Source organism: Mirounga leonina, unplaced genomic scaffold (genome assembly GCF_011800145.1).
Source record: "Mirounga leonina isolate KUSES-001 unplaced genomic scaffold, KU_Mleo_1.0 Mir_115, whole genome shotgun sequence".
NCBI lineage: Eukaryota > Metazoa > Chordata > Mammalia > Carnivora > Phocidae > Mirounga > Mirounga leonina.
This window is the reverse complement of record NW_023270268.1, coordinates 26217023-26230089: the sequence shown is the minus strand read 5'-3', so window position 1 is coordinate 26230089 and position 13067 is coordinate 26217023. Positions and strand designations below refer to the sequence as shown.

Sequence of the window (13067 nt, the reverse complement as noted above, 5' to 3'; positions counted from 1 at the left end):
GGGGCATAAAAGCACAAGTGCTTAAAGGATGGCCTGTGAAAGTAAGGTATTCTTAGCTATCTCAATTCAGGAATCAAATATAAAGTAGCAACCCTCCTAACCAAACAAATTTATACAGTAAGAACACTTACAGTTGATGGGCAAGAAACCTCTGGTTTTCCTGCCTAGCTCTTGCCAATATCCTGTAATGTGAACTGTTATAGTCATTTAAAGGGAGTATTAGACTGAGCAAATAAGACTAACAGTAACCTAGTCACTTAGGAAAAATAACCCAAGTGTATCTGATCAGCTAAAATGGAGCTACAGGGCTTGGACAGTGATGAAAAAGAAAAACCTGTGTCATTCATTCACCTTTGAAATATCCTTTACCTCTTAATATACTTTGACTAATTACATGATCATATTAGTGCACTATATATTATGTAAAGGACTACAAATATCCAGTTAAAAGATAAAAATATAATTATATAAAATTATCTTTAAGGGGCGCCTGGGTGGCTCAGTCGTTAAGCATCTGCCTTCAGCTCAGGTCATGATCCCAGGGTCCTGGGATCGAGCCCCGCATCGGGCTCCCTGCCCGGTGGGAGTCCTGCTTCTCCCTCTCCCACTCCCCCTGTTTGTGTTCCTGCTCTTGCTGTCTGTCTCTTGCTGTCAAATAAATAAATAAATAAATCTTTAAAAAAATAAAATTATCTTTAAAATTAGAATAACTTCTGCCAGCAATGAAATCACAAACATATAAAAGCTTGCCTCCTTCATTTATATTGCTCAATCTATATACCTACATCAACTCCAAGATCCAGAAGGTACTTGACTACGCTGATCATTCCACTAGAGGCTGCTGCATGAAGAGGTGTATAAGACTTCTTATCCTTGCATGTCACTTCAGCTCCATGTGCCACAAGTAATTTCACTACTTCAATGTGACCTGAAAATGTTTACGAGGGGAAAAAACCAGATGAGTATAGGAAAATATGAAATATAATCCTGGATATCTTTAAAAAAAGGTAAAAATGCAAATTACCTAAATAATGCATAAGTCACCAATGAATTAAGTTATAACCAGAGAAAGGACAGGAGAAGAAAAAAAGAATTCAGGTAATTTTAATAAATGTTGATAGAGGTAACTAATTGAAAACCATATATTTGATTATTTTATACAGTGACAACCTTTTGTCTAGATAACGCTCCTTTTGTCTAGATCTTGTTGTTTTTAAGATTGTTTTAATACATTCTCAAGTTCTGAAATTGGCGTTTTATGTCTAATGTAACAATTAGTTTATGTTTCTCTGCCTAGAACGTGGTTAAAAACTTCTTTTCCCGTATTATTTCTACCAGATGTCCTTAACCAACTTTGTTTGCTATTCACCTTTGTATCAATCAGGATAGGGTTATATGTGCTGTGGTTAACAATCAATTCCTAAATCTCAGTGGCTTAACTAGCATTTTATTTCTCATCAACACTATGATAGCTTGGCAAGAGGGGTCTGCTAAGTCACTCAAGGACACAGGCTCATATAGCTGACACCATCTTGAACATGGCCACTGTGCCAAAAGGAGCAATAGACTGTAGAATCTCAAATCAGCAATTAAACGCTCTGGCCCAGAGGTGATGTTGCTTTCAATTCACTAGTAAGAACTAGGCCGAGGCCCGACCATACCATACAAGGAGGCCAGGAAGGGGAACATGTATCCAGATGGTGGGAGAACCACTATTCTCCTTTTTTATCTCCTTGGTCTTTATCAGATTAGATTATACACTGCTTTCTCCTCTTCCATAATGCTTCCCACATCTGTGCCTGTGTTCATGGGATTCCTTCATTGCATGGAATGTTTTGCTTGGATATCTCTTTGCAAGCTTTGCTACTAATCCCTGAAGGCCCACATCAGTTCCCATTTTCCCCAATCAACTCAGTCATCTCTCTTTCCTGTAAGTCTTATAAGCCAAAAGCACCATATATACCTGTAAATACTATCTAACAAGTATATAATACCTTCTGATGGTTCTTAAACTCGAATTATTATTTAATTGCCCCAAATTACTTTTATGTATTAACTTCCCAAATACATATCTTCAAAGGCAAATATCGTATGCTCTTATGTTCTACTTCTTCGTATATTCCAGATATTCTAGCTAAATGTCTTACATTAAATGAATTGTTCATGATATCATTTTTAAATATCCCTTCATAGGGAATGAGTATATAAAGTTAATAACCATAAAAATGAGGCTCTCAAACACAGGCCCCCCTCTCCCTTGACAAAAATTAAGCCAGGATACAAGATCACAGAATCAAGTAGATTTTGTTGTTTATATGTAAATTACCAATTGAAGTGGATACTTTCAGCTATTGTTTCCCCCATCTCATTAAGAAATGTCTACTATATTTTTAGGAAAAACCTAAGGAATATCAAATCATTAGGTGCCAAATCACACATAATTATCATGTAAGAGTATTAACTGGTACAAAAGATCACTCACTATACACTACTCTCTTATCTATGGCTCCAGAAAGATAGCTACTTGCATTTATTGTAATGCAGTGAAAATCAGTACCCAGAAGGCTCACACATAATTACAGCTTTTCAACTGGGCAATGCGTATTATTCACTAATACGTCAAAAAGAAACAAAGTTCTCTTGATGCTTAAGACTAGCAGGCTTACTGGAAAAAGTTTAAAATCAATACATCATTCTTTTTTTTTTTAAAGATTTTATTTATTTATTTGAGAGAGAGAGAATGAAAGACAGAGAGCATGAGAGGGAGGAGGGTCAGAGGGAGAAGCAGACTCCCTGCCGAGCAGGGAGCCCGATGCGGGACTCGATCCCGGGACTCCAGGATCATGACCTGAGCCGAAGGCAGTCGCTTAACCAACTGAGCCACCCAGGCGCCCCTTCAATACATCATTCTTAAGATCATATTAATTGTGCGTATAAGCTAGTAGATTCCAGGAAGTATGAATTTTTCCTAATACCAATAAAACTTTATTTGGAAAGGAGCTATGCATAGGCAAATTTACAATCTTAAAATTGACAAATATTTATTTAAGCACATTTCAGAAATATGGATAAATTCCTTTACTGGACCACTGAAAATGAAAAAAGAGGCTTCTCCACAGCCAGTTTGGGGTGACTTATTTAGAAGAAAAAAGGGAAGAAAACTCTAGAATGAAATAAATGATACTGTTCTACCTAGGTGGACCCTGGCCAGAACAAGTATGTGTCTTCCTTGTCAATTTATAGACTGATGCTACCAAGAGGACTAGATTTCATTTAATTCATCTAGGTGTAGTTTTAGAAAATGGCATCCATTAGACATGCATGGCATACGTAATTTTACTTGGAAAATTCCCTACATTTTTCTTTTCTTCATTAACCAGTCAATTGTTTCTGGATGTTTACCTCCAAATAACAGAAGAAAACTGCCCACGATATAACTAGAGGCACAAATATTTGATGTGAGAGAAACATAAGCCCCAAATGTTCAGCTTTTGGCTTTCAAAACAGGGACATCTGATAAGGATGGTAACCTTAGGAACCTTCATTTTTGATACTCCTTTACACTCATGTTAAAGGTCAGACTTTCAATATGGATTCTGCTACTTTTGTTTTTTCTACTATAGGCAAAAAATTTTCCTGGACCGTTGGGTTATCTACATAACTGGTTTGAGTGTGTTTATTTTCTTCCACTATAATGTTTCACAATTTTACATAGTTTTAAAAATTAATAATCTTCCATCAAATTTTCCTTTAATCTTTTATTTTTATGTGAGAGACAGGAAAAGACAAAACCAAGAGCAGGGAGTACTGAGGATAAGTTATGCCTATAAGAAGGGTGGCTAGCTAAATGTCTTTGTAATCAGGCAGTATGAGTGGTAAATCAGGGAATGACTCCAGTATTACACAGAAGAGGTCAGTCCATATGCGATTTTTCTTAAGCCAGAGGAGCCAGAATGGCAGAAGCAGAATTATAACCTTTGGCAGGGAAGAGAAAAAACTTGAAAAATGAACGTCTATATTCATGTCTTCCAGAGGTACAACCCTGGCCTTGTAGGACTTGCAAGGTTCATGGCAGGTTGTACTTCCTCCATGTTTAGAGATTTAGTTCTACATACATGGTCTTAGCACCCACAAGCCAGTATTTCTATTCTGCTCTTTTTGTGCACTTAAAAATATCCTGAGGTAAGCTCAAGACCTGCTTGCTCTCTGGCTGTCCAAGTCACCTCAAGAATGAATTAATGTTTTTGTTAGTGCTCTGGTCACAAAGTCGCATGGTTTTGGGGGGTCTACCCCAAAACTGTTTTCCCATGAGCTCTGTTAGTTTTAGAATGCAATTTTGCAAATCCTGAGATTTTTCAAGAACGTATATATCATGTTACTACAGAAAAACCTATACTCTAAGCCTTAGTTTCTTTCTCTGAAATTACTGTTGTAGAAATCAAACACGATGATGCCTATTCAACCCAGTGGTGGCCCAAAATAATAGGATTCTTAAAGCAGCTTCATAACTTCTACCTTAATATTCCCATAAAAACAAGGATGGATTTAAGAATGGGCTTTTAGTAAACACCAACTTAAATTATGTTTCCCAGACCTGTGTCTAGGGTGTCTCTTCCTTTAAAAGTAAACAGAATTATTTTCAATCAGCTTTTAGGAGAAAAGGACCCAACACACTCCTGTTCTGGTAAACCTCTCCCACTACCAGACAGGTTCCACTTGGGCAGCAAATTTAGATATGGTGTAACTTCCCACTATCCTAAAAAACAGATGTTATACCAAATGCAAGAACTAAAACGTACAAATTTTCCTGAATACATAATGTCAGAAAATGAAATTTAAAACGTACATACCCATATATGCTGCCCAATGAATAGCCCGTCTATCTTTCTTGTCAAAAGCATTAATATTGGCACCTCTAGACAAGAGTAGTTTGACCATCTGTAATAAAAATAAACAGTTTCATCAAAATTCAGAAGTAGAACTATTCATGAATATCCCTTATGATGACTACTCATCTCAATCTCTCTGGCACTGAATTTCTGCATTTGTAGAAAGGAAGGAGCTAGACTAAACCCTGAAGACCCTTCAATGTAATTTAATAAATAATAGGACAAAATATGAAAAAAGGATTCACAATGGGTGTTATTGAAGTGGGTATCAGTATCTTTTAAAGATGCTACCTTGTGTCCTGATATTTTATGAACAATGAAATACAAATCTGGAAGGTCTAAAGGTGGAATATTTAACAACAGGTTTATTTCTTTTAATAGCCCAAGGTGTTTTTAAAATGCAAAGTGCATTCTTATCCCAGAAATGTCTTAAATTTAATTCAAACACAGATATACTATCCATAATATGATTAGATCTGAAGGTCACTGCACACAGTCTGCTTACCTCATAATGTATCAAGAACAGTATTTCTAGTCTGTCTAACCATATTTACAATAGTTTCCCCATGGGAAAGGGCACTCCATGTTTCAAAAAAGGGACACATCTGTGACCTTAATTGCAGTGAAGGCAAGGATTCTTGATGTTGCAGAGAAACAGTGAAAACAACACTGTAGCCACTAGCTCTCAGCCATGGAATCTTGGGAATGTCACTTTACCTCTTTGAGTTTCTGTGTCTGCAACAAAAATGAAGGACTGGACAAGCTGTCCTCAAGGTTCTTGTAACTCTGTGTTTTCTTCTTTCCTAAGCCTTCTATATACACAAAAATCTCACTCTTTGCCACGACAACATCTAACATTAGGCAATGCTTGTTGTATAAAATAACTAAATATTAATTTTCTTAATTTTTTTTCTTTTGATGATCTGTTACCAAAGAATTTTTGACTAAATGTTGATAATAAACTATAAGAAAATCTTTTCCAAACCCTGCCTTCCTTTGTTACTATCTTTCTGGGAGCACTATGAAACTGCTCTTTCTGGATTATTTTTTCCACAACAACAGAACATACTTTTCACATTGTGTATAGCTGGCAGTGTTCTCCTTTGTCTCCCCAGGTTGACCACGAAATTCAAGTCCATGGGTTGTATTTGATAAGTAAACTTCTAAATTTGAGAAATTTATATCATGAATTTTATCATGAAAAGAAGTCTGAGAAGTTGCTAAAGGCAGAATTAGACAAAAACAAACAAGAAAGTGTTCTCTTTTTTTTTTGCTATTACCATGGACTGAATGGCTAAAAAGGGTAAGTTCATTAATAATTGGGGTGGGGAGTGGCAGGATGAAAGGAGAGAGAATCACTGTCTAATTGAACACCACCTACCTCACCATGTCCACTAAAAGCTGCATGATGTAATGCAGTCCTCCCCGCTCGATCAGACACGTTTACATTACTCAGAAGAGGTACCAAAGCTTCAGCGCACTTTACAGCTTTATTAGCAGCAGCTATGTGTAAAGGGGTTTGCCAATTTTTGTCTCGAGCATTAACATCTGCAGAATGCTTCAAAAGTATCTGCACTGCTTCCTGAAACATACATGATAAAGGTTACAAAAGACAAATGAGTTAACAGTTTTATTTTTTTTTTAAAGATTTTATTTATTTGTCAGAGAGAGAGAGAGAGAGAGAGAGCACAAGAAAGGAGAGTGGCAGGCTGAGGGAGAAGCAGGCTCCCCGCTGAGCAAGGAGCCCAATATGGGAATCGATCTCAGGACCCTGGGATCATGACCTGAGCTGAAGGCAGACGCTTAACTGACTGAGCCACCCAGGTGCCTCAAGTTAACAGTTTTAGAAACTGTATATATATTAAGGAACTAGTATTTCCTGAGGAAATAAAAAGTCTGGTAGAACCTGCTACAAATGAGTAGGAATTTACCCAAAAAACAAAATATTTTGGAGTAAAGGCAGTACTACTCAGAGCCATTATGAGATGCACTGAGATAAAACATTCCCTTTTTCTGTCCTCCTATTAAAGGCATAACAAGATCAAAATGTGCGAGAACAAATACTGACAAATATTCTTTAAAAACATTAATTACAGGGGCGCCTGGGTGGGTCAGTCGGTTAAATGTCCAACTCTTGATTTTTGACTCAGGTCATGATCTCAGGGTTGGGAGATGGAGCCCCATGTCAGTCTCTGCGCTCAGCAGGGTGTCTGCTTGAGGATTCTTTCTCTCTCTCCCCCCCTCGGACCCTCCCCCTGCCCACACTCTCTCTCTAAACACAAACAAACAAACAAAATTCATTACTTCTCTTGTTTTTCTAGATAACAAGATACAATTAATTTGTACTTTCAACAGTTTTAAGGAATAGATTGTTTTGCAATTAAATATATAAAAATTTAAAGCATACTATTAGTATACATTATATTTTACAAATGGAAAAATCACTAGTATCTAGTTTATTAGAGACAGAGAGAAAGAGAGAGAGACAGAGGAAAAGATGCTGTACTGCTAACTGGTAAAGCTGATGTTAACAAGGCAATTTAAAAGCTTAGTATCCAAAGGAATTTGTCTCCCAGAAGATGAGGAAAACTTCACATATATAAATTGGACTCATGGCTAGATACTAAGGACTCCAGTATGCTATCTACATTAAGCAATACAGTCAGAACTAAACCTAGCGAAAATTTCTCCTTGCAGTGATAATCCTCTCTTTGGCAGATGAATGATGAAGTACACATGAAAAGGACCAGAATCAGAACTAAACCTAGTAACACTGACCTTTGGTTTTCTTTCTTTCCTTTTTCTTTTATTTATTTTTAAGATTTTTATTTATTTGAGATACAGAGAGAGCATGTGTGAGCTAGCAGGAGGAGGGGTAAAGGGAGAGGGGGACAGAATCCTCAAGCAGACTCCCTGCTGAGCGTGGAGCCTGACATGGGGCTCCCTCTCCCAACCCTGAGATCATGACCTGAGCTGAAACCAAGAGATGGGCCCTTAACCAACTGAGCCACCCAGGCACCCCAGTGACCCTTGATTTTCTTAAAACAAACAAACAAACACCATGAAAAGTGTTCAAAAGCATCAAGCAATTATCAATATGTAAAGTAGCAAGGAAGACTAAACAAAATACTACTATCTGTGATTCACACATAGTTTTTTAAGCCTTTCAAATAAAAGGTAATCAGAACTGAGAAAGACCGTAAGTATTTAACAAGACTGACAAAAGACGAGAGATGCCCAGTAATCTATCAATCTGCTAAGGAAGTCAGCCAGCAAAGATATAAATGGAGACCTACCCTAGACCCCACAATTCTACTCTAGTTATCTGCCCAGGAGAAACTTAAAAAGACCCACCCACCCAAGAATATCCACAGTAGCTCTATTCGTTAAGAGCCAAAAAGCAGATATGCAAACTGTTGTACATAATACAGTGAAATACTCCTCGGCAATAAAAGGAATAAACAATGTACACAATATGGAGGATTCTCAAAAATATTAAGTTGAACAAAAAATTCAAGACATAAGTACGTAGTGTATGATTCCATTTTTATAAAGTTCTGGAATAAGCAAAATTATTCGATGGTGTAAGAAATCAGAACGGTGGTTGCCTCTGGGGACAAGGAAGACTGACTGGAAAGGGACATGAGGTAACTTGCTGGAGCAATGGAAATCTTCCATATCTTGATTGGGAAAAAGGTTACATGGGTGGTTACATGGATGGATACATGTATCAAAACTCAAGCCTACACACAATATCTTTGCATTTACTGTAAATTATACTTCAATTAAAAAAAAGGGAGTATGGAGAAAAGGATACAGAAGGGAAGTGGTACAAACACACCATCAGGATTCTCCATCTCAAGAAGGGCATATTGTGACCTGGGGTATAAAATAAACACTATACTGGAAAATGTTAGCTGGTGTGCTGATGGATATACTAGAAAATAATTAAAAACAAAATGAAGAATTTATAATTGGATAAATCAGGCAAACATGGCATACTAAAGATGCCAGGCTTGCCTTATTCATTCCCACTCTGGAATTCACAGTGCATACATTAAATATTCTGAAAAGTCTGGAGAATACTTATGTTCCATTAGCAAGAAGTAGAAAAATCAAAACTATTGTTTCACTGAAAAGCAAAAAAAAAATCCAGTTAATGGTAGGTAAGGGAAGTAAGATGGAACCTAAGAAAGGTTATAAACACAGTTACTAAGATCCTAGAATCAATAGAGAGCAAAGTTTGAACCATGGGTTCACTGCTATGGACCAAATTGTGTTTTCCCACCATTCATATGTTGAAGCCCTAAACTCCCAGTGAACTGTATTTGGAGATAGGGTCTTTAGGAAATAATTAAAGTTAAATGAGATGAAAGAGAGGCAACCTAATCTGATAAGACTGGCAGCTTTTTAAGAAGAGGAAAAGAAAGATACCCCCTTTCTCTTTACCATGTGAAGAAACAGTGAGAAGTAGCAGTTTGCAACCCCAGAAGAGAGCCTTCATCAGAAATGGACTCTGCTAGATCTTGATCTAGGACTTCTAGCTTCCAGACTATGAGAAAATAAATTTCTGTTGTTTAAGCCAGCCAGTCTATAATATTTTGTTATGGCAACCCAAACTAACTAATATATCCACCATTTACCACTCAGAACAGTATGTCAGATCACAATAGCAGTGATCTTTAAAAATTCAGAAAAAACAAATATACAGATGGGAGACATTAAACCAAATAGGCGAATTCCTCCCTCCCTCACTTCCTCTTTCTTTCTCTCTCTTTTTAGAGAGAGCACACAAGAGTGGCGGGGTGGGGAGATGGAGAGGGAAGAAGAGAATCTTAAGCAGGCTCCACACCCAATGTGGAGCCTGACCTAGGGCTCGATTTCACAACCCTGAGATCATGACTTGAGCCGAAATCAAGAGTCAGACACCTAACAGACTGAGCCAACCAGGTGCCCCTAAACAGACAAATTTCTGGAAATCACAAATCAATGAGCCTGATGTCATAACCTAATAAAATTCTAGATCATATTATCAGCACATTATAAGCATTCAGAAAATGATATAGGGATAATAAAGGGTATACATGGTTTTACTAATGGTAAGTAATTACCATAGTAACCTCAAGCGCAATTTTTCCATTATTAGATGCTAAGTATATATAAGAAATGCTGCACATGTGCCTTGACTTTGAAAAAACAGCTAAGAAAATATCCTACGACACTCATCTTAATAAGATTATGAAATATGGGGTGATGACAAAAGGTTAAATAATTTTTTTTTTTTTAAAGATTTTATTTATTTATTTGACAGAGACAGAGATAGCGAGAGCAGGAACACAAGCAGCGGGAGTGGGAGAGGGAGAGCAGGCTTCCCGCCGAGGAGGGAACCTGATGTGGGACTCGATCCCAGGACCCTGGGATCATGACCTGAGCCAAAGGCAGACGCTTAACGACTGAGCCACCCAGGCGCCCAAAAGGTTAAATAATTTTATCTAAGGAGTATTTATTCATAGCTTGGGGTCAATCTAGAAGAGTCTGTACAGCACTAGCTGTCTGTGGTTCTGCCTTTTTAGCAATTCTTACCATTGATTTGAAGTCAGGCACAGGAAAAAGAAGGGCTAATACATTTGTAAATAAACTTTAATAGCTGGATGGGCTATTAATATCTCATGTGATAATAATATAAACTCAGTGTCTCGACAGAACTAAAATGTAATTCCTAGAGGTAAGTTAAAAAAAAAGTAAATGTATATCTTCCAGAGGATCTAGCAGTGTAATGTGGCTTCTTAAAAAAACAAGCAAAGAAAAACCAAAACACACACACACACACAAAGTCCTAATACTCAGAAATCAATTTATTCAGAAGAATACTCCGCATTTACAGAGAGCTGAGCTGTACACTCCACTAGAAGAGTGGAAATCACAAATCTCTGGTGATGAAACAAGTCAGCCAGCCAATATGATGAAGTGTGTGGAAGTCATGTCACTGAGGGAGAGTGGAGGAGCTCAGGATATATAACCAGAAGCAGCCTTTCTCAGCCTAGGTACAGTGAGGGAATTAGACCTAAGGTATCCTTTCTGGGATGAATTAACTTCTCTACTATGCTCTACAATGGTGTTAGCTTCTAAAGGCCTTGGAGGATTGAGAAAACAGTCACTCTGATCACCCTGTGTAGGGTTTACTTCTCTCATGGTATCTCAAAAACATAAACCAAAACTACCTAAAATTTTGTCTTTTCCATACCCTTATGTGGCTATATTTTCTTATTAAATGAAATTAAGTACAACTCTCTTTTGCTCTGAGGATGTAATAGAAAAAATTAAAAGAACATGGGGAAACTGATAATCTTGACTAGGTTTCCTGCAAAAGAGTAATACTACACAGCCCAGTAATTTTTAGGCTGAAAGCAGACTTAAGAAACTTCTTAAGATCACTGCTTTCTAACCTACAGCTCAGGCTAAGTACACATTTTAGAAAATCAGCTGTCAAGATTTTGGGAAGAACCTGCCATCTTCCTCTAACATTATTTTCTTTAAGAATTTTTTGTCTGTTTCACAATCTCTACAAATATACAAAGTGTTCCTTCTTATGACTTAATTTGGCAAAACACCAATTTTAATAATCACATTCCCAAGAGTCATACTAAAAAATGGTTAGGTCTAACGCATTAATAGGTTCCAAAGACAGTAATGTTTATCTTCCTTAACTGCCCTTGTTTACAGAAACTCTTTACAAGAGGGCTAACCACAAAATATTCCCATGGAATTTCAGAGTTCAAAGTATTTTGGTTAATGTCTTAGTTTCATGATAACCCCCAGATCTGCCTAAGATCACACAGCTAGTGTAGCCAGTTTCTCCAGATCCAGCTTCCACATTTCAACAGCTAGAGCACACCACGGACCCAGATCTAAGGTAAGATGTGGCTCCAGCACACCACCCACTGTTCCCTCCCTCCTCCTTCCAAGTAGGAAGCTACAGCTAACACTGCCTGTCACATCGCAGGGGTTGAAATCCTTCCCAGCCACTCTGCCCCTACTTCTCTTCACTGGTTGTGGGTTCAAGACATTCACAATGAGTGAATACACAGAAATACATACAAAGAATGAAGAGACAAGAGTTCTTTGGGCACAATGCTTTTTTAAAATGCACCTAATACATTTTAGAAAGAGAGTAAGATGACAGAAAAAAGAGGGTCCAGGTTTTCATTCCATCTCTGCTACTCAAAAGTTGAGTGGTTTATGGCAAATCATTAACTACAACTCCCTCAAAATATCTATCCTACAAGGGTGTCATGAGGACTGGGAGATATGAAAAACATAAAAATGAATGTTCTCCAAAAATGTCAGTTATCTTGAAGAACAAATCATATACAGGGTTATAAATAAGAAGAAACTGTTCTTCCCCATAAGACACCTAACATTTTAGGTTGTATATTTAGAACTGGTAAAATGTGAGATCACATCATGTTTTTGAAGTTAATTTCAGTGTTTAACTAAACAATATTTCAATGAACTGTTACATACTGCTGAGATTATTATTTCTTGATCATGGTCAGCACAACCTTTGCAGCATGTCCAGGAGAGAAAAGACTGAGGAGGATTTTATAGGTATAGAAAATAATCTCTCTTGTAGGGCATATATAAGGAGGGTTTTCTACTCTCTGCACTTCAGACTCTCCAAGAGAACTTTGTCACAAAAGAGAAATGGAACAGTTAACTTGGTCTGTACAAATTCTAAAGTAAATTAACCAGTCTAGGTATTTTCAGTTGCTTTTTCCTTCTTTTGAAAACACAGAATTTGAATATAGGCTCACAGGCAAGCCTGCTTAATGTTTTTATATACAATATATTTACTAAAAGAAATTTCATACCTCACTACAAGATGCAACTGCTCTGTGTAAAGGTGTCAACCATTTGCTGTCTTTGGCATTAACTCTAGCTCCTGCAACAAGAAGAAAAAAATAAATTGAAATATTTTGCATAAAATATTTTAAATAAATTTCCTGAATTAGTTATATATAGTCCAAATTGGATAAGTAACAATTGAAAAAGTAGTACTTTATTTTTTATACTTTCTGCTCAAAAATTACTACTAAGTTACAAAACAAAACTATCCAATAAGGTATCAGCTCTTTTTATTAAAAATAAAAGAAACATCATTTTATATATAGGCTAGAA

At 36.9% G+C, this 13067-nt stretch overlaps 1 protein-coding gene across 11 annotated transcripts in view; it reads right to left on the bottom strand.

Annotated features, from left to right (window-relative positions):
• ANKRD28 (ankyrin repeat domain 28) overlaps positions 1–13067 on the bottom strand; it is a 200816-nt gene that overhangs the window by 47537 nt on the left and 140212 nt on the right. For 5 of the 11 annotated variants that reach the window (XM_034994258.1, XM_034994322.1, XM_034994247.1 and 2 more), the window contains 4 exons: positions 12761–12831; positions 6271–6471; positions 4851–4938; positions 786–928 (listed from right to left, as the gene is read on the bottom strand). In XM_034994258.1, coding sequence (XP_034850149.1) covers positions 786–928; positions 4851–4938; positions 6271–6471; positions 12761–12831 — 503 coding nt within the window. Of the gene's footprint in view, positions 1–785; positions 929–4850; positions 4939–5394; positions 5890–6270; positions 6472–12760; positions 12832–13067 lie in introns of those variants that run through there. The other 6 variants (XM_034994292.1, XM_034994274.1, XM_034994267.1 and 3 more) reach the window with 2 other exon arrangements.